Below are 22,441 nucleotides of genomic sequence, written 5' to 3'. Positions count from 1 at the left end.
AGTTTCACATTGTTGACATGTGATCTCTGAAAACCCATCACATGGTGAAATTTCACCAACTTAAGATCCAGGATGTTGCTAGGAGACGGTATCCAGGATGTTGCTAAAGGATGGTATCCAGGGTGTTGCTAGGATGTTATCAGAATCTTGAGTTAGTGAAATTTTACCAGAGAGGGTTGAAACGGAACAGAAATCAAGGATTTTTGATTTCTCATCACATGGTAGTCTGGCATGTGTGTGTGATGCTTGAGTGGTGTCTCGTGCTCTCCTCTATGGAGCAGGAATACCGTCTCCTGAGGAAGTGACATCATGGCACCTGGGAATGACCGGTGATCACTTTGTTTTTCCCACAGCGAGTGTTCATGTGCTTTGCCGTCGGAATGTGTGACAAACACGGATACCACAACAAAGGTTAAAACATAGGCTCACTAATCCTAAATAAACAACTGTGTTTGCTGAAAATATAGTGTAAGATGCTCGTGAAAGAAAGATATGCAGCTTTCAAGTGACAAAAATGGCAAATTCCCAAGTTCACATTTAAACTGTTGGACATGAAAGGCCACATGGACTACAAACGAACTACAACTTGAATTTCCCCTAGGGATCAATAAAGGATTATCTATCTATCTATCTATCTATCTATCTATCTATCTACAAACAAAGTCACTAACTGGGCAACTCTGTTAGTAAAATCTAGCCCCAGTTTCCTTCCTCTGAGTCACACATTACCTGACGTGAATGATGACGTTTTCACTGTGAAAAAGGTTTTTCCGATGCCCATGAACGCTAGGTGAGACTGTAGGCAGGCAGGAAGGATGTGGCCCCCCAGTCCTCCTGTCGATCAATACTGCTCAGATCAATAGAGGTGATCAGCTTGGTCAGATGTAGCCCCTGCAGCAGCCCTTGCAGGCTGCCAGGGCTCCCTTCATCTTCACCCTCTCCTGCTGTTTGTTTACCTCAACAAATCAGATACAAACAAACAAACGGAATTGTAGACATCACATTCCATCAATTTATGTTTGTGTTTGTGTTTGTGTTTGGCAAACGTCGGGTTTAATTTTTTTCACTTAGTGTGGAAGGTCTGCATGTTTGTTTTTTTGCGTGTGTGTGCGTGTGTGTGTGTGCGTTGGGGAGTTGAATTTGCAGACAACGCACTTCTACCAGAGTAATGGTGTGTCAGAGTAATCACCCTCATTCTGTCTCACCAGTGCAGTCAGACCACTTCCAATTAGGAGACCACCAGCCTGAATGTGTGTGTGTTGGTGTGAGTGTGTGTTAATGATTTTATGGGATGGTGCCTCCTTTGTCCATGCACATGTGTTTGTGTGTGTGTGTGTGTGCGCGTGTGTGTTTTGATTATATTGCATCTTGTTTATGTGCTTGTGTCTGCAGTGTGCATATGTGAGTGGTTTGGTAGCTTAATGTATTATGTGTGTGTGTGTGTAAGAGAGGGGGAGAGAGAGAGAGAGAATAACAGCTAGCTTCTTTAAGACACACACACACACACACACACACACACACACACACACACACAGTAGGGTACCTATTTCATCATGTGTTTTATAAATAGCCCCTCAGCTTGCATCTCCTCTCTGAAGGAGGGCTTGTCTGGCCTCAAGCTCTGGGCTCTGTGCTCATAAATGAGAGGAGAGGGCTGTGTGTGTTACACAATTACACAAGTGTGTGTTATAATAAAGGAGAGGAGAGGGCTGTGTGTGTTACAATTAAGTGTGTGTGTGTTACAGGAGAAGAGAGAAATGTGTGTGTTAAAGGTACACTATGCAAGATTTTCACCTTTATGAAGCCTTTGATGGTAAACAAACTTATAATAGGCAAATCGTTCACCTAGCATAGCTATACAGCATAGACGTAGCGATTCCCTACTGAGAAAACCAACCATGCAACTTCCAAGAGTGGCGCCCCGCCAAAACTTGCGAGAATCTGAAACATTACCTTGTCAGTAGATATAGCTCTTTGGAGATAGTTTTTGCCTGTTGTTAATCCTTCACCTCTACAACAAAAACATTTGCATTGTGTACAGGGGGATAAGTCGCGAGAAGTTTGCTATTTACAATAGCAGAGTAATATATAAATACATCGCAACTCTAGAGGGAGCTCTAAACTCGCCAAAAATACCTAAACCTGCATAGTACACCTTTAAAGGAGGATGGTCTTTAGTTCCTAAACCTGCATAGTACACCTTTAAATACCTAAACCTGCATAGTACACCTTTAAATACCTAAACCTGCATAGTACACCTTTAAAGGAGGATGGTCTTTAGTTCCTAAACCTGCATAGTACACCTTTAAAGGAGGATGGTCTTTAGTTCCTAAACCTGCATAGTACACCTTTAAAGGAGGATGGTCTTTAGTTCCTAAACCTGCATAGTACACCTTTAAAGGAGGATGGTCGTTAGTTCTATCTCTCCCGTTGTCAAGCGGGTGTATCCCAGGATTCTGATGAACCTTAGCTTTGAAACATCGCTATTTTACTTAGCCTACTGCCATGTAATAAGCTAAAAGCCACCTCCGTCATATGCTACAATGTTGCTATGTTCTAAACATCTGTATTTTACAGCTCTGGTGCAATGTGACAGTTCATTTAAATTTCACAACGAGTTCGGCGAACTAATATACAAGTGTGATACGGCCAAAAAACTGGAACTACTTAACCTACAGTTATTACACGTTCTAAAGAATGCATGACAGTGGAAAATTCAACCAAGCAGGTGTATAAATGACACTAATGGCTTAGGGTTTGCGTGTGTGTGTGTGTGTGTGTGTGTTGTGATGTGGGGTGATAGGATGCATGGTAAGCTGGCAGCTGAAAAAGAAGTCCAGCAGGACCAGTGTCCAGTCATGTCCATCGCAGCACATGCCGTCCTGGGCTGGCTCGCTAACGACCAGGGGATTACGCCAACATTTGCAACCCTCTTTCTCCCACACACACACCTCTGGTGTGGCTCTGGGACCCTGACCTACACACTGGATTTGGAGGTGTGTGTGTGTGTGTGTGTGTGTGTGTGTGTGTGTGTGTGTGTGTGTGTGTGTGTGTGTGGTGGGTAGTGGATTTGGAGGTGTGTGTGTGTGTGGTGGGTAGTGGATTTGGGGTGGAATAAGATGGATGAGGGGGTGGATTTAGGTTGGCACATGACGGGTCGGGATGGCGAAGTGGGGTTTAAAAGGGGCATCTGTGGACCGTGGGGGACCTCGCAAGAGTAGGGTTTCACCCACATACACACGCAGGGCCCAGAGAAGAACCGTGTGGCGCATTCCTACTAAATCTTTAGGAAAGGCCAATCGCCTCTATGGGAGTCACACTAAAACCCCTGTGTGTGTGTGTGTGTGTGTGTGTGTGTGTGCGTGTGTGTGTGCGTGTGCGTGTGGCTAGATAGATACTTGATTGATTCCCAAGGGGAAATTCAAGTGTGTGTGTCTGTCTGTGTGTGTGTGTGCGGTTACAGGTGTGAATCCTACAGTGGGTGTCATTAATCTGGAGTTAGGACTCGGGTGGGTTTAGCATGTTTTGGCTGCTTTCCTAGGATTGCCACAGGACTGTGGCTCTGAATACCAACTCTGAGTGTGTGTGTGTGTGTGTCTGTGCGTGTGTCTGTGCACCCCATTCCTTTTCCAGAACCCCACTGCCTGCAGCTTCTCCCTGATCTTACCACTAGACTATTCCCCCGTCTCTAAATAAATGATCACAGAAAGTCCCTCACAGAAGTGAGCTGAGCGGCCGTCCCACGCGTCCACTGGGAGGACCAGCCCTCCGTGGGGCTCACACACATCCCATCAGCAGGGCTGCTCTCACATTCCCTCATAAGATTTAAGCAATTTGTTCCAGCTCACTTGGCCACTGTATATTTTTTGGCCTTTTTTATGCCTTTAAAGGAATCGTATGTAAGAAATGTATTTCAATTAATCATAAAATGGCCCTGATATGTCATTAGACATTAAGAAATCATGTTCATTTCAAATACTTATATCACTGACAACAGTAGTCCGACCAGGATATTGTCATTTAAAAAGTGAAGTTGCAGCCCTCAATTGATGTTGTCATGTTGTGTTTTGGCCTGATGCGCCACCCTCCACCTATCTACTAATCATAAAGTCAGTAGTTTTTCGGCATCTGGGTTGCCAGCTCTGCCAATCAGGGGGGAGGGGGAGGGGATACACCGATCTACAGTAATTTGAAAGTGATTGTAGTACCAGTTTTGGCCACAATCTTACATACGGTTCCTTTAATGACGGAACAGTGGAGAATGACAGGAAGCGAGTGGGAGAGCGAGAGTCAGGGTGGGATCCGGAAAGGACCACGGGGCGGGAATCGAACCTGGGTCGCCGGCGTACGGTGCTGGTTCCCCAGCCAGGCCCCGTACGCCACGGCCACAGTCGCGTTCAGGCCGCTGTTGAGCCTCAGCCCAGAGCAGGAGTAGACGTGTGTTGCGCTGTTGAGGCCGCTGTTGAGCCTCAGCCCAGAGCAGGAGTAGACGTGTGTTGCGCTGTTGAGGCCGCTGTTGAGCCTCAGCCCAGAGCAGGAGTAGACGTGTGTTGCACTGGTGTGTGTTGCCATCGTCACTGTTGATATGATGTGGATATGATGAGGACATGTAAGGGATAATAGACGACACGCCGTTCGGTTCACAGAAAGAAATGTACGTTCGAGCTGGTAAAAAGGCCGGACGCGTTTGTGGAGGGCAGTTACACCTGTAAGTGCATTTCTTTCTGTGAGCAGAATGCCGTGGGGTCCGTAATCCCGCATACACCACGGTTGCCACTTGCGGTGTTTTCATTTGCTGTTTTATTTAAACGTTTTAATCACTAAAACTCTCTTGTTTGTAGAACTGCTTCTTTCTGCCACATATCAACTCATTTCTCAACTTGCAGGACAAACTGCCGTTACTAGTTCTAAATGGATGGTCTTTAGTTCCTAAACCTGCATAGTACACCTTTAAAGGAGGATGGTCTTTAGTTCCTAAACCTGCATAGTACACCTTTAAAGGAGGATGGTCTTTAGTTCCTAAACCTGCATAGTACACCTTTAAAGGAGGATGGTCTTTAGTTCCTAAACCTGCATAGTACACCTTTAAAGGAGGATGGTCGTTAGTTCTATCTCTCCCGTTGTCAAGCGGGTGTATCCCAGGATTCTGATGAACCTTAGCTTTGAAACATCGCTATTTTACTTAGCCTACTGCCATGTAATAAGCTAAAAGCCACCTCCGTCATATGCTACAATGTTGCTATGTTCTAAACATCTATTTTACAGCTCTAAAGCAATGTAACAGTTAATTTAAACTTCACAACGAGTTCAGCAAACTAGTACACAAGTGTAATACAGCCAAAAAACTGGAGCTACTTCATATGTGTGCAAATAACCTACAGTTATTACACGTTCTATAGAACGCATGACTCGTGTGAAATTCAACCATGCGGTGGTATAAGGTTCTGATTACCCGGTTGGTTCTGGTGTTTATGTTCAGGTCCGGACCCGAAGCCCAAGCTGAGGGGAGACACCAGAACGTTCCGTGTTTGGCTGGACCCAAACCAGTACCAGCAGGATATGACCCACAGCATCCAGACTGGGGCGGAGGACCCGTACGAGACCTTCAACATCATCATGCGACGCAAGCCCAAGGAGAACAACTTCAAGGTTGGAGCAGGAGGCCATTTCCCATGATCCTCTTCACCCCAAACATCCTGCATGTGCTCCCTGTCTTAGGAAGGGGGCGGGGGCACACACTACACACACACACACACACACACACACACACACACACACACACACACACACACACACTACACACACACACACACTACACACACACTACACACACACTACACACACACACTACAACACACACACACACACACACACACTACACACACACACACACACACACACACACACACACACACACACACACACACACACACACACACACACACACACTACACACACACACTACACACACACACACACTACACACACACACACACACACACACACACACACACACACACACACACACACACACACACTTTGAGTGATCAATCATAAGTGGCTCAGAGGAGACTGGGAGCTGTTGAGGGGAATTGCCACAAGCTCAAGGCTCCTGATGCCATCACACACACACACACTAAAACACACACACACACACACACACACACACACACACACACACACACACACACACACACACACACACACACACACACAAGCAAAGTGCTCCTCTGAGCGACCTTGTGCTGAAGGGGCTCAGACACACAAAGAGTGACCTTGCACTGCTGTGATGCTACCCATAGACACACACACATACACACACACACACACACACACACATTCAGATCAGGTTGCACTCTGCTGTCCTTGTCCTGTCTTTTAGGCTGATTTATATATTCTCTCTCTCTCTTTCGCTCTCTTACACACTCTCTCTCTCTCACTCGTTCTCTCTCTCTCTCTCTCCTCACTCGTTCTCTCTCTCTCTCTCTCTCTCTCTCTGTAGTTCTTGACTAGACTCCTTCTATGTGGAGTCACTCGGAGGGGGTAATATCCAGAATGTTCTTGACGAGGCGCTTCCTGTTTAAAACTCTGAACAGTCAGCAAAGAGAGGTTTCAGCATTAGTGTTTGCGTATGTGTGTGTGTGTGTGTGTGTGTGTGTGTGTGTGTAGAGGTTTCTGCATTAGTTTGTGTGTGTGTGTAGAGGTTTCTGCATTAGTGCGTGCGTGCGTGCGTGCGTGTGTGCGCGTGCGTGCGTGTGTGTGTGTGTGTGTGAGAGGTTTCTGCATCAATGTTGCTATGCAGGTTTCTGCCCATCCCTGAAGATGGGGTGATGATCAAAGGCTCCTGGTCTAAAATAAGCAGAGAAGCCTTTTTAATAATAGCAGACAGGCGTGTGTGTGCATGTGTGTGTGTGTGTGTGTGTGTGTGTGTGTGTGTGTGTGTGTGTGTGTGTGTGTGTGTGTGTGTGTGTGTGTGTGTGTGTGTGTGCAGCTGAGTAGGGGTTGGGTCTCTGGTGAATCTCTGATAATAATGCCCCAGGGAGATCCTCATGATGCTGTGATGGAGGTGGACAGATCCTCAAAACCAGAGCGTTTTTATTTATTTATTTAGTAATTTATTTATTTATATAGTTAGTCTTTTCTTGTCTTGAAGCACCACACAGGTGCTGGAATCGGAGTTTCCTGCCATCTCCGCGGCGACGTGACGTGCCGTGCCTTATCTCGGTCAGACGTGGCGGTCTGCTGCTTAGTAACTTCTGGGGTTATCAAGCTCCGTCGGCTCCAAATTAAAATTTGACGGCCACTTCAGACTGCCGCTCCTTTGGGAGGAAATCTTGTTGAAGTGCTCTCCCTCTCTACCTTATTAGCACCAGTCAACCAGCAGCTACAGCTCCTCATCCCACAAGAAGAGTTAATAACAATGGCCCACTAGCACGTAACAATGGCCCACTAGCACGTAACAATGGCCCACTAGTACGTAACAATGGGCCACTAGTACGTTTCAAGAACATTTGTTGAAGATGCTGTGCATAAAACCATCAAATTAATAGTTATATTATCTTATAGTATAAGTAAGAGTGAGATGGTTTGTAATTAGTAATAGTGTAAGTAAGAGTACAATGGTTTGTTCCTGCAATGCAGTTTAGCATGAAGCTTTAAGATAATTCAGAATTCATCATAGTCATGTTGTCTGCTGTATTGACGCAAAATCTCATAAGTGCAGTAGTTATTAATCAGAATGCTCATTAAAAACATTCAAAAGAGCAACAAAAAAAGAAGGGTTTGCTCATATATCTCTTTGAAGTATTCAAAGGCTCTTTGCCCAACATCATCAGTGAAGAGATGAAAATGATTAGTTTTCCCCCTGATGAGAGGATTTGGAGGTGATGTCATGTCTGTCTGTGTACTGGCTGTGCCTGCTTTGTGGAATGTCGTGATTGTTTGTCTTGTTTACTTGGTTCCGTCTCGGAATCTCGTTGTGTTCTGCCTCAGAATCTCATGGTGTTCTGTTTGTGGAACAGGCTGTGCTGGAGACCATCCGGAACCTGATGAACACCGAGTGCGTTGTCCCTGACTGGCTCCACGACATCATCCTTGGTTACGGCGACCAAGGCAGCGCCCACTACTCCAAGATGCCCAATCAGATCCCCACGCTAGACTTCAATGACACCTTCCTGTCCCTGGACCACCTCAAAGCCTGTTTCCCTGAACACCAGGTCAAGGTCACGGTGGATGACCCAGCTCTTCAGGTTCCGCCCTTCAGGTCAGTTGGCCAAATGTCAGGATGGGATGGGGGACGGTGCAGTTCTTCACACACATCACCAACAGAAATAACAGGTTCCTTGGCTTCACTCCCATCTGTGATCTCTTTCCCTGTTTAGAATCACGTTCCCGGAAAGCAAGAGGTCACAGGAAGTGAAGGGGAAGAAGAGGAAGGCCGATCAGGATGAGAGTGAGGAAGAGGAGCGGAGGAAGGACGAAGATCAGACTCTGCTGGTGGAACCTCATGTCATCCCCAACCGTGGACCTTACCCCTATAACCAGCCCAAACGGTAATCACCATCATATCCCTATAACCAGCCCAAACGGTAATCACCATTATAACCAGCCCAAACAGCCAGCACCATCATATCCCTATAACCAGCCCAAACGGTAATCACCACCATATCCCTATAACCAGCCCAAACGGTAATCACCATCATATCCCTATAACCAGCCCAAACGGTAATCACCATTATAACCAGCCCAAACGGTAAGCACCATCATATCCCTATAACCAGCCCAAACGGTAAGCACCATACCCCTACAACAACCAAACCAAATGTTAATGGTAAGCCCCATCATGCTCAGTTGAACTAGCTCAGTACTCATCAGTCCTCATTTAACTAGAGCAGATGTGGGCTCCAAAAGCTGAACATTTGCTCCCCAGTAACTGACCCCATACTTGAGTCCCTTGGGCGCCCTGATCAGTCCCGAAGGCAGGCGTATCCCTAGCCCAAAAATGAGAAAGGTTGGAGGTCAATCTTTTGTGAGGTCTGTGTTTACAAACACAAAGTTTGTCTCAGGTTCAGCTCTATGGCTCTCCCAAACACACACACACACATAAACATGCACATGTGTACACACAGCAAACACACACACACACACGCATACACACACACAATACCCCTCGTCAGTTTCCATCACACTCCACTATCGCCATAGGCACAGAGTCAACCACCTGCCTTTTGTTGCCTACCAAACACTTGCATGCGCACACACAAAATCACACACATGGTTTAACATGCTTACATAAGTATGTAGCCCTCAGGTGAGGGGGTATTTTGGTTTGTGGTGGGGGGTGGAGGCTGTCTGGAGGGCACATCTAAAGTTGACCCACAGGAGCTGAATCTATTGTGTCAAAACACACACACACACACACACACACACACACACACACACACACACACACACACACACACACACACACACTCTCTCTCTCTCACTCACTCACACTCTCTCTCTCACTCACTCACTCACTCACTCACTCACTCACACTCTCCTTAAACCTGTTTACACCCCTCCACCCTTCAGAAGTGTCCGCCCCCCGACTACAAAACTTTGTTTTTGTCCAGCGCTTAGTCTCGTCATTCTCACTCCCCGCTCCAAAACTCCACAGCTCGCTAGCCTTATCTCATCTGCTTCTCACTCCCCGCTCCAAAACTCCACAGCTCGCTAGCCTTATCTCATCTGCTTCTCACTCCCCGCTCCAAAACTCCACAGCTCGCTAGCCTTATCTCATCTGCTTCTCACTCCCCGCTCCAAAACTCCACAGCTCGCTAGCCTTATCTCATCTGCTTCTCACTCCCCGCTCCAAAACTCCACAGCTCGCTAGCCTTATCTCATCTGCTTCTCCTCCCGGCTCCAAAACTCCACAGCTCGCTAGCCTTATCTCATCTGCTTCTCCTCCCCGGCCCAAAACTCCACAGCTCGCTAGCCTTATCTCATCTGCTTCTCACTCCCCGCTCCAAAGCTCGCTAGCCTTATCTCATCTGCTTCTCACTCCCCGCTCCAAAACTCCAAAGCTCCACAGCTCGCACGCTTCATCTGGTCTGCTTCTAAGATTAAACGCTCCAACAGCCCCAACAGTCCGACAATCAACTTGTTCTAGTCAGACAACACTGTAATTCAACCAGATTCCTCTCCGAAAACCTTTGAACTGGACTCCTCTGATGCCCTTTGATGTGGAAGTTCATTAATACGCCCAGAGGGGTCTTTCCTGGCGGGGGGGGATTAAAGCTGACAGCCCGTGCGTGGCGTTGATGGTGGGGGCCTGGTTGTTCGGACCGGGTGTGTTAAACGGTGTGTGTTTATCAGGCTTTGTAAATATTAATGGCCGCTTTGCTGTGCGTTTATAGGAACACCATCCCCTTCACACCCACACAGATCGAGGCCATCCGAGCCGGCATGCAGCCTGGACTCACCATGGTAAGACACACACACACACACACACACACACAGATATAAGAAAGCACAGATATATATGTAGGCACTCTCTGCTGCCATACCAGTGCTAAATCCCCACTCTTCAGTTTAGTCTTTGAGTTGTTAATGTTTAATTAAGTCATTAAATCCCTGCTGTTTGGTTCAGTTATTAACAATTTGTCATTGGATTGGGTCACAAATCAGTAATGTTCAGTTTAGCCATAAAACCACCACCTGACCACTGTAAGCTCTCCAGTGCATAATTGGCTGTCACTGCTGGTCGATTCAGCCAGAAACCCAACCACTGCGGCATAAAACTGCTGTTATTGAAGTCAGTCATTGGGTTATCTGGAGTGTCCCCTCATGTCCTGGTCACGGTTATAGACATGTAGGCAAGGCAAGTGTATTTATACGGCACGTTTCATACACAGGGCTAATTCAATGTGCTTCACATAAACAAAAACAAAGAAAAATAGTAAATAAAAGAGGAAAAGGGCAATAGTTTAAAAAGTACCGGCACATTAAATAGAATCATTTAAAAACATAAGACTGAATGCATCTGTCTTACTCGACTTAATATGGCTGTTATTTCCACCATGGAATACACCAGTTATCTCAGTGATCATGAAAATGGGTCAAAGGTCATTCTAGGCAGAAACTTTACAATGAGGAGACTAAGATGGCCGCCGAGCGGTGTTAGTACCCTTGTTTTTCAACACACTTGTTAAATAGGCACTCTTCCCATTCGTGGAGCGCTCCCACATCAAGGCCTTCGCTAAATGAGTGTGTTATTGTGAGGCGGTTTGTTTGTTGGCGCTCTCTGACGCCATGCCAGTGATATCTGCCACTCTACAGAATGAGTCGGGGAAGTACACGCCCTGGAGATCAGTGGGCCCTGTTGTCTGCTAAACAGCATGGTTGGGGGGGGGGGGGGGGGTTGGCATCAAATTAGGTGGGTGCTGTCTGTTACCCCTGCCAAACCCCCATGGCGCTCTCAGATGCCCCTGCGGTGATGGTGCTGAAAGAAGGGGACCCGCCAGAGGTGGCAGACGAGTGGCACTCCTTCCAGGCTGATGATTGGTCGCTGACAGTGAGGGCTGGATGCTGATTGGGTGGCTGACGGAGAGTGGTGCGAGGTGATTGGTGTTTGGCGGCTGTTGACGTGTAGTTGGCAGTGCTGGCCGGGTGTTAGCTAGCGGCTCGCTGCCAGTATGGAGTACATAACGCTGCCTGGCTGTCAACAGAGTCATAAAACACATTGGCATGTGTCACACTACACACACACACACACACACACACTCAACCACACAGTAAAACACAGAGGCTTGGATGTGTCACACTGGCTCTCCCTCTCAAACAAGCCTCCCCTCCTTATGTGTGTGTGTGGATGTATTTGTGTGCTTTTGTTTGTGTGTGTGTGTAGATGTATTTGTGTGCTTTTGTTTGTGTGTGTGTGTGGATGTATTTGTGTGCTTTTGTTTGTGTGTGTGTGGATGTATTTGTGTGCTTTTGTTTGTGTGTGTGTGTGGATGTATTTGTGTGCTTTTGTTTGTGTGTGTGTGGATGTATTTGTGTGCTTTTGTTTGTGTGTGTGTGTGGATGTGTTTGTGTGCTTTTGTTTGTGTGTGTGTATGGATGTATTTGTGTGCTTGTGTGTGTGTGTGTGTGTGTGGATGTATTTGTGTGCTTTTGTTTGTTTGTGTGTGTGTGTGTGTGTGTGTATGAAAGTGAGAGGGAGAGAGAGACTCATCTCTGCTGAGGCTTCTGTCTTTCTAGTCATCAGTTTTGTGTATTTATCGATCCTTGTGTGTGTGTAGTGTGTGTGTGTTATGTGTGTTGTGTGTGTGTGTGTGTGTGTGAGAGAGAGAGAGATCTGTGCTCAGGTTCAGGGAAGTGGGCCTCTCTGAGTTGTGTTCTTAAAGCCGCAGTATAAATCATTCACTAGTGGTCGTGCAGGGAGTCAGTGGCCTGCTCTTTTGGGTTGGAGCACAGCAAGAGCTTTAGCCAGCACAGGTTGTGTGTGTGTGTGTGTGTGTGTGTGTGTTGTGCTGAAGCCTCCCACAACTAGCTATGTACAGGTTGTGTGCGTGTGTGTGTGTTGAAGCCTCCCACAACTAGCTCTGTACAGGTTGTGTGTGTGTGTGTGGTGTTGTGTGTGTGTGTGAGAGTGCGTGTGGTGGTGTGTGTGTGTGAGAGTGTGTGCGTGTGGTGTTGTGTGTGTGAGAGTGTGTGTGTGTGTGTGAGAGTGCGTGTGTGTATCCATGACTCAGCTGGATGCTGCCAGGTAGACCACAAGCTGATGGACACTGTGTGTTTCCATCACGTGTGTTTTGAAGGTCTGTGTGTGTGTGTGTGTGTGTGTGAGAGAGAGAGAGAGAAAGAGAGATAGTGACAGAGTGTTTGCATGTACAGTATCCATGACCGGCTCTGTCTGGTAGCCCAGAAACTTTGTGTGTATGTGTGTTTTCGGAGTGTGTGTGTCCGTGACATTGCATGCACATCTACCTGGTAGCCCACAAGTTCACAGGCATCTTACCCAGCCATCGGTTGCCAGGTTACGCTGGCTGCTGTTGACAGTTATGGAGCAAGCTGACCTGGCGTGCCAACAATGCTCCCATGCCCCACGCACCCTCATGTCCACCTCTTTCTCTCTTACCCTCTCTTTCTGTCTTTCTCTCTCTTTCTCTCTTTCTCTCTCTCACTCTCTCTCGCTCTCTCTCGCTCCCTCTTTCTCTCATTGTCACACACACACACACACACACACACACACACACACACACACACACACACACACACACACTTCTTGCACAGGCAGGCCTGGGTCTTGCGTGTCCACTCCGGTGCTCTGCCCACCGCTCGTCAGCGCTGAGCTTGTCCTTTTCACGGGGCGATGCGGGGGGCCAGAGAGACAGCTGATGGGAGGAAACCGTAATGTGGTGGACAGCTAAGCGCTTCGGAGGGAGGGAGGGAGGGAGGGAGAGAGGGAGGGAGAGAGGGAGGGAGGGAGGGAGAGAAAGATGAGAGGGAGATGAATTTAGAGGGATGGAGAGAGAGAGAGAAAGATGAGAGGGAGATGAATTTAGAGGGATGGAGAGAGAGAGAGACAGAGAGAGAGAAAGATGATGAGAGGGAGATGGCTTTAGAGGATGAAGTAGAGAAGGAGAGAGAGAGAGAGAGAGAGAGCGAGCGTGTACAGGTGCGTTTCCATAATCCCTGAAATTGCGCAAATCTAAAATGGGAAATGCAAAACGAGTAATGGAAACGCATGAAGATCAGCAAAATTCACAAGTATCACAAAACAAAGTCTTACGCCCACATGAGGTGGTTTTTCAGATGTATCAAAATAGCACTATATCGCAAAAGTGCAATGGAAACACTTGTTTCACATTTAGATGAGTCACATGACACTAAACATGAGTGTGAGATCGCTTTGTGTGTGTACTACTGCCGTCCATGTTCTTTTTTCTGCTGGGTTATCTAACAGTCTTTCTCCTCTCTCCCCTCCTCTCTCCTCTCCCTCCTCCTCTCCTCTCCCCTCCCCTACTCTCCTCCTCCTCCTCCTCTCTGTTCCCTCCATCCTTGTGTGTCTCCAGGTGGTTGGGCCTCCAGGTACAGGAAAGACTGACGTCGCTGTGCAGATCATCTCCAACATCTACCACAACTTCCCAGAGCAGAGGACCCTGATAGTGACCCACTCCAATCAGGTACACACACACACACACACACACACACACACACACACACACACACACACACACACACACACACACACACACACACACACACACACACACACACACACACACGCCTTTACACACACACACACACACCAACAATGGCGCCAAGCACACACGCATCGGCACACACACACACACACACACACACACACACACACACACACACGCGCGCGCACGCCATTGAAGTACACACATCTATTGTGTAACCATATTATTTATTATACTCATTATACAGAACTAGTACATCAATTTAAACATGGAATGATTCTCTGTTGCTCACACACACACACACACACACACACACACACAGGTCATAACTGTGGCTTCCTGGCTGCCCTCTCTGTCAGCTTTGCTCAGTGGCTGTGTCTGCTTTTCGTGAGCTATGAGGTTTCTCTCTGTCTGTGTGTGTGTGTGTGTTTGTATTTCTTGCTTGTGTGTGTGTGTTTGTATTTCTTGCTTGTGTGTGTGTGAGCTGTGTTGCTGGAACAAACCTCAGCCACATTGCCTGAAGCATAGAATGACAATCTGGTCAACTGCTGCAGATCAGCCAAATGAATTCATCACACACACACACAAACACAACACACACACACACACACACACACACACATAAATACTCACCGCCTTGTTGCTAACTGTGGGTTGTATTTTAAACAGATCCGTGCTAGCTGTGAGCCTGTTCTAGTCGATGTTGTATGTTTTTGCCTGTCTTTGTGTGTGTGTGGGGGGTGCTCTGCACTGGCTGCATGAAAAGACTGTGGCCCTTGGGTGCATGTGTAAATGTGTGTGTGTGTGCAGGCGCTGAACCAGCTGTTTGAGAAGATCATGGCTCTGGACATCGATGAGCGCCACCTCCTGCGTATGGGCCATGGAGAGGAATCGCTGGAGACTGAGAAGGATTTCAGCAGGTGACACACACACACACACACACACACACAAATACACACAAACGTACAAACATACTCAAAACTTGACTGCATACACACTTGCATGGTATGAAACACACAAATACACAGCGCTTATATGTAACATAAACACATGCATGGTCCTGCATACACACACACACACACTCCTAAACCCGCAAACACACCTCCGTATGCACACACACACACACACACCCACACAGTCAGACAGACACAGACACACACACACACAGGTTGACTTATGAGCAGCTGTCCTCTCCCATAATTAGCCAGAGCACTCCGAGCAGCAGAGTCTCTCGGTCCCTCCTGCGTCCTGCGTCCTGGCGCGTTTGTCATCATAAGGTCTTCTGACAGGCCACACACACACACACACACACACACGCACACACACACGCACACACACACACACACACACATATATACACACACACACATATATACACACACACACACAATGCACACACACACACACACACACACACACACACACACACACACACACACACACACACACATATATATACACACACACACATATGTGTACACGCGATGCGACGCGACGACGCACACACACACACACACACACACAGTCAGACAGAGGGACAGAAAGACACACAGATAGGCTTGACACACACATATACACACTAGGGCTGTTGGAGCGAATTTCTAAAGTCAATATAAATCGAATATTTAAACAATCAATACTAATTGAATTTGGAAATTACTATTCGAATGTGGTGTTTTGGGGAGTTTTTTTTATGTGTTGGCTAACTTCAGTGAAAATGTGAAGACGAAATGCTTTTGTCACGTCTAATGCACAATCTGCCGCATATGGCAGAAGTGATGCACCCACAGAGATCACTCCTGACCATTTCAGCGATGTGTGGAACGTTTTTAGATTTCCATCAGAAAACGGAGAAATAACAATTAGCCTAATGACGTCGTAATCTGCAGAATAGGTAGCAGCAAGCAGCCTGAGTGCACATCTGATAACGCTACACCCTTGATCTATACTACGAAGCACGTTAGACATATCTAGGCTATCTAGACAGGCTATCGAGGCTTCACAAAGCCTTGACTCAGGGGGAAAATTTAAGTGATACTACGATAGCAGTTATGTGGTATATTTGTCAAACTATTCTTTCAGCTCAGATCTGTGCGCGTTCTCGGTGTTGGGATGATATTGGCCAATCGTGAAAGGCGGAGACGCACAAGACCGCCTAATCTACACTGCGGTCATTTTTAGCGTCTAGCTTATAACATCAAATAAATCGATTGTCATCAGATGTTGTATTGTATGCACGTCCATAGTGGCATATTTGCACGCACAACACTATTAAAGTGCATACAATATCCAAAATGTGTGTAGAGGCGGAGCTCAACCTGTAAGATATATGACAGAATCCTACACGTGAGAACTTCGTTTTTCAAGATAATTGATTGGTCAGTGAGCGGTAGTTTTACACGATTTGAGCTATAACTTAGCACATAACCTGCTCCCTATCTGCTATCGGCTTTGAGCGCAACATACCTCGCTAACCCACTAATCGAGATTCGTAGGATACCCCACTGACAAGCTAGGTAGGTAAACTGTCCGAGGACGAGGAACCGCGCAGCTAAAGCAGGCAAGGATTAGGTTTTTACCTCCCTCCTCTAGGCTGTGTCCGGTGCTTTTGTCACTTCTCTGATAGGCATAATGGTTCATGAAATCGCGGGCCGATAGAAAAAAGGAAAGCAAACTTTTCTCCTATCTGGAAATACTTGCTAATTTGGCGTCATCAAACATAGGCATTCAATAAAGTGGTAGTGGCGTTCATTCAGTGTGCGTGTGCCGCATCTGCCCAAAAGAAATTGAAACCTATCAACAGATGTCGTTGGTAGACTGAGCTTTTGTTCAATATAACAAGTCAACCACGCGTTTATAGTGGCATTGTCAATGCATAAGCCCGTTTATACAGTGTATAGAGATGCATCGTAATTATTAATAATAGGCGAAATTTGAGCATTAAATATTCAAATATAATTCGATTATTAAAAAATAATAATGAATGAAATTCGAATTGGGTTATGGAAGAAGATTGACAGCCCTAATACACACACACACACCCACAGTGGCAGCCGTGGCCCACTGGTTAGCACTCTGGACTTGTAACTGGAGGGTTGCTGGTTCGACCCCCGACCAGTGGGCCACGGCTGAAGTGCCCTTGAGCAAGGCACCTAACCCCTCACTGCTCTCCGAGCCCCGCTGTTGAAGCAGGCAGCTCACTGCGCCGGGATTAGTGTGCGCTTCACCTCACTGTGTGCTGAGTGTGTTTCACTAATTCACGGATTGGGATAAATGCAGAGACCACACATACACACTCCCTGTCTGCACCAGCTGCCACTGGGGTGGTGTGTGAGTAGCTGTTCAACACTCAGACAGCAGCTGATCCAGCAGGTCAGGGAAGGAGCCATTAAGGAGTTTAGTCACCTTTTAGTTTTAGCATCTTTTATCAACCGTCTCTGGTTTTACTGTCATTCTTCTCATTCTTCTGTCATACTGCTTCTCATCCCTGTCCCTTGGGGCTGCACTTACACACGTCTCGCACGTCTTCAGTAACAGTCAACTATTTTGAAGGCAGCGCTGGCCTTGTTTGCCAAGCACAATATACTGACGATAAGGCAGGGATCACATCAGCCAGTGGCAAGCGGCAGCGGCTAACGCAACGCTCAGACCATAATAAGTTTGTCAATTGAATACGCTCGCGTTGCGCTTTGAAAGTTGAACCAACTTCAACGCTCAGCTTGGTCAATGCTAGCGTTACGCCAGCGCTGCCGCTGCCGAACCATAGGGAACAATAGGAAACCTGCCGCTTGCCGCTGGCTAATGTAATCCCCGCCTAAGATGATATATTTGTGCTCTAATTTGAATGAAGGACAAAGGGCAAAGTCTTAAGTGTAGCCAAAGCTAATTTACTAACTAGGAAATAATAATGTACAAATGTAACACCATGGGCAAGACCTGAACTGTACACTTTAATGAGTCATCTTAAGGCTCCCACATACCACTCAATAGCTGGAGTTTATGCTTAAGAACTTTGTTGACTTGTTGACAGACTTTGCAGTTTAAATTAGAGCCCGTTAAGTGACCTGACATGACTGTAGGACTGTTGTTGTTGTTGTTGTTGTTGTTGTTGTTGTTGTTGTTGTTGTTTGTTGTTGTTGTTGTTGTTGTTGTTGTTGTTGTTGTTGTTGCCGCCGTTGTGGTTAATATCTATTTCAAGTTCTCCCCGTCTCGATGCCATAGCTACTTGCTCACCCTCTGCAGTGTCCTCACACACTTCCATTAGTATGCATACACACACACACACACACACAAAAACAGTGTGACACACTTCTCCTGTCTCTTGTGTCTCACAATGGACTTATAATGGAGACTGTAGGTGTGTGTGTGTGTGTCTCTCCAGCCTCACTGTGGAGAGGGTGTATGTGCCTGTGTCTGTTTGTGTGTCTGTGCCTGTGTGTGCCTGTGCCTGTGTCTGTGTGTGTGTCTGTGTGTGTGTCTGTGTGTGTGTGTGTGTGTGTCTGTCTGTGTGTCTGTGTCTGTGCCTGTGTGTGTGTCTGTGTGAGACGTTGCATGTCTTTTGCTCATTGCTCCCCAGCATCTCAATGACTCTTTAATAGAAAACAAACCGTGCTAGACCACAGAGTCTAAGCTTGTACGTGAGATGGCTGTGAGATTGCTGTGTGTGTGTGTGTGTGTGTGTGTGTGTGTGTGTGTGTGTGTGTGTGTGTGCATGTGATGACTGTGTGTGTATGTGATGACTGTGTGTGTGTGTGTGTGTGTGATTGTGTGATGTGTGTGTGTGTGTGTGTGTGTGTGTGTGTGTGTGTGCATGTGATGACTGTGTGTGTATGTGATGACTGTGTGTGTGTGTGTGTGTGTGTGATTGTGTGTGTGTGTGTATGTGATGTGGTTTTGTGTGTGTTGTGTGTGTGTGTGTCTGTGTCTGTGTCTGTGTGTCTGTGTGAGAGAGATGGCTGTGTGTGTGTGAGACAGAGATGAACATGCACAAGACTGGCCTATTTGGTGGGAGGAAGATCACATTATAGATGAGAGAGAGAGAGAGAGAGAGAGATGACAGTGAGTGAGAGAGAGAGAGTGACAGTGAGTGAGTGAGTGAGGGAGAGAGAGAGAGTGACAGCATAAGGTGAAGGAGAGCTAAAGCAGGAGAGGGGGACAGAGAGATGGAGGAGAGGAAGAAAGAGATTTTAAGATGGAGGAAGAGAGAGAGAGAAAGGGTGGGGGGTTGTGAGTGAGGGAGGGAGGGAGAGTTCTATAACTAGGAGAAGAGAGAGAGAGTGAGTGAGGGATCTCAGACAGAGGATGCAGACAGAATTCAGATGCCAGGGCTGGGTAAGGGAGGGGATTAAGTTAACGCTGAGGAGCATGAAAAAGGAATGCTGCCATTAAAACAAAGTTTGCAGAGCTATCAAAGCATAGCCTCTCTCTCTCAAGCATTCTCCTCTCCTCTCCCCTCCTCTCTTCTCCTCTCCTGCCCCCCCATCCTCTCCTCTCCTCTCCTGCCCCCTCCTCTCCTCTCCTCTCCTCTCCTCTCCTCTCCTCTCCTCTCCTCTCCTCTCTCCTCTCCTGCCTTGCTGTGGAATTGAACACTGCAGTATCATTAAAAAGGTTGGTGGAGATGAGCTCCTCTCCTCTCCTCTCCTCCTCTCTCCTCTCCTCTCCTCTCTCCTCTCCTCTCTGCCCCCCTCTCCTCTCCTCCTCTCCTCTCCTCTCCTGCCCCCCCTCTCCTCTCCTCCTCTCCTCTCCTCTCCTCTCCTGCCCCCCCATCCTCTCCTCTCCTGCCCCCCCTCCTCTCCTCTCCTCTCCCCTCCTCTCTCCTCTCCTCTCTCCTCTCCTGCCTTGCTGTGGAATTGAACACTGCAGTATCATTAAAAAGGTTGGTGGAGATGAGCTGGAGATGAAACTGGACAAAATGGCGTCCTAACAGCCAGAGTTCTTAATCACACACCGACAACGGCAGGTTAGGTTCACGACACAGGGGTCACTGGGTTGGATGAAGCTATTAGTCATTAGTGTGTGTGTGTGTGTACAGCATCAAGGTCAGGTTGGGATCTGCTTCTGGGTCACTCAGTTGGACGAAGTTATGAGTTATATATTGGTTATATGTGTGTGTGGAATGGGCAATAATTTTAATCTGTGAAGAGGGACACAGCACTACACTAGCTAACTGCAAGCACACCAGCACACACATATAAAGGCTCTTCAAAACACCGACCATCTCCTGCTTTATGTGTCTGTGTTCTTGAGATGTGTGTGTTCACTAACATATGAACACACTCATGGACATTGCTTATTCACACACATGCAAACACACGTTTTCATAAACACATCAGTAAGAAGCATGTGTTTTGAGAGGTCTGTGCATTTCAGGGAATTTCTGTGTGAGCGCAGTGATGAAATATACATAGGCTACCCACCCCACCCTACACCATACCATACCTCTCTCCTCTCCCCCTCCTCTCCTCTCCTCTCCTCCCCTCCTCCCCTCTCCTCTCCTCCTGGTCCTGTTCAGTTGCCTCAGGGCTGAGCGAGTGTAAGCTTTCAATCAGTAAACTTTAGATTTGATTATCCTCCTCCTGTATCACTCCCACACACACACACACACACACTCTCTTTCACACACACACTCTCACACACACACACACACTCCCACACTCCCACACACAAACACACACACACATACAGACGCGGGTGCAGATGCTGATAGATACCCTGTGGCTGTGTCAGGCTGCTGAATGATTCATGGCAGGAGGAGGGCATCTCCTGTGGCCCCGAGATCACAACTCTCTCTCTCCCTCCCTCTCTCCCTCTCTCCCTCTTTCTCTCTCTCTCACACACTCACGCACACAGACATACACACACTTCCTTCTCTCCCTTTTCCTCTGAATCACACGTTGACATTTCTTCTCGCTTACTGATGGCTGGTGTCAAACCCAACGGGTGCCATCTTAGCAAACCTGAGGCCTTCTAACAACCCACACATACACTTCCCTCCCACACACACACACACACACACACACACACTCACACTCACCGCACACGCACGCCTGCACACTCTACCCTCCCCTTCCCTTATAAACACACATGATCCACACAGACCACAGACACCCTCATGCCTCAAAGACATATTCATGCTGTAAACACACACACTTCACAGATGGATACACACACACACACACTGTACTCGTACTGTACACTCACACCTGTACATATCAAAGTCTACCCAAACACATCAAGACACACACACACACACACACACACAGGCTGGTCATCGGTCCGCATGAAAGTCCTTTGGTTGATGTCAGGTTAGGTGCTGATGGGGCAGTATCTGTGTGTGTGGGCTGAGGGTGTGTGTGTGCACACATGGGCTGTGTGTGTGTGTGTGTGTATGGTGTGTGTGTGTGTGTGTGTGTATGTGTGTGTGTGTGTGTGTGTGTGTGTGTGTGTGTGTGTGTGCACATGGGCTGTGTGTGTGTGTATGTGTGTGTGTGTGTGTGTGTGTGTGTGTGTGTGTGTGTGCACATGGGCTGCGGGTGTGTGTATGTATGTGTGTATGTATGTGTGTGTGTGTGCACATGGGCTGTGTGTGTGTGTATGTATGTGTGTGCACATGTGTGTGTGTGTGTGTATGTGTGTGTGTGTGTGTGTGTGTGTGTGTGTGTGTGTGTGTGTGTGTGTGTGTATGTATGTGTGTGTGTTGAAGGACGAAAGGGTGTTACTCCTACTGCACGCCATCAGAGCCAGTGACCGGCAAACATTCAACTGAAGGCAAAGTCTGCAAACACTCAACATTTTGGTTTCTGTGTGTGTGTTTGTGTGTGTGTGTGTGTGTGTGTTTGTGTGTATGTGGGTGCATGCAGAGGTAGAAAAGTCCAGCTTCAGAAAGTAAAAGTCCTACCACATGTCTGTGCCAATCATTCAGCTAAACCAGCGGATTCTAATTAGCACAACTTTATAGCCAGGTAGAGCAGCTGATTGGTGAGATCACCAGCACAGCTAGAGCAGCTGATTGGTGAGATCACCAGTGTATTAGTGCACAGCTAGAGCAGCTGATTGGTGAGATCACCAGTGTATTAGTGCACAGCTAGAGCAGCTGATTGGTGAGATCACCTCACAGGTACACAGGTAGATCCAAACCGGACTTTTCCACCTCTGGCATGCATGGGTGTGTGTTGGCATGCTGCGTGTGTGTGTGTGTGTGTGTGTGTGTGTGTTCGAGTGTTGTAAGTACATGAATGTTTGTGAATATGTGT

At 47.3% G+C, this 22,441-nt stretch overlaps 1 protein-coding gene across 1 annotated transcript in view; it reads left to right on the top strand.

Moving 5' to 3' along the window:
- The window catches only part of aqr (aquarius intron-binding spliceosomal factor), a 100,908-nt gene that overhangs the window by 26,788 nt on the left and 51,679 nt on the right, over window positions 1–22,441 (top strand). The window contains exons 19-24 of the mRNA XM_048259440.1: window positions 5,480–5,649; window positions 8,022–8,263; window positions 8,382–8,552; window positions 10,398–10,467; window positions 14,058–14,168; window positions 15,000–15,109. Of these exons, the coding sequence (XP_048115397.1) occupies window positions 5,480–5,649; window positions 8,022–8,263; window positions 8,382–8,552; window positions 10,398–10,467; window positions 14,058–14,168; window positions 15,000–15,109 (874 nt within the window). The remainder of the gene's footprint in view (window positions 1–5,479; window positions 5,650–8,021; window positions 8,264–8,381; window positions 8,553–10,397; window positions 10,468–14,057; window positions 14,169–14,999; window positions 15,110–22,441) is intronic.

Source organism: Alosa alosa, chromosome 1, assembly GCF_017589495.1.
Source record: "Alosa alosa isolate M-15738 ecotype Scorff River chromosome 1, AALO_Geno_1.1, whole genome shotgun sequence".
Lineage (NCBI taxonomy): Eukaryota > Metazoa > Chordata > Actinopteri > Clupeiformes > Clupeidae > Alosa > Alosa alosa.
This window is presented reverse-complemented; position numbering and strand designations above follow the sequence as displayed.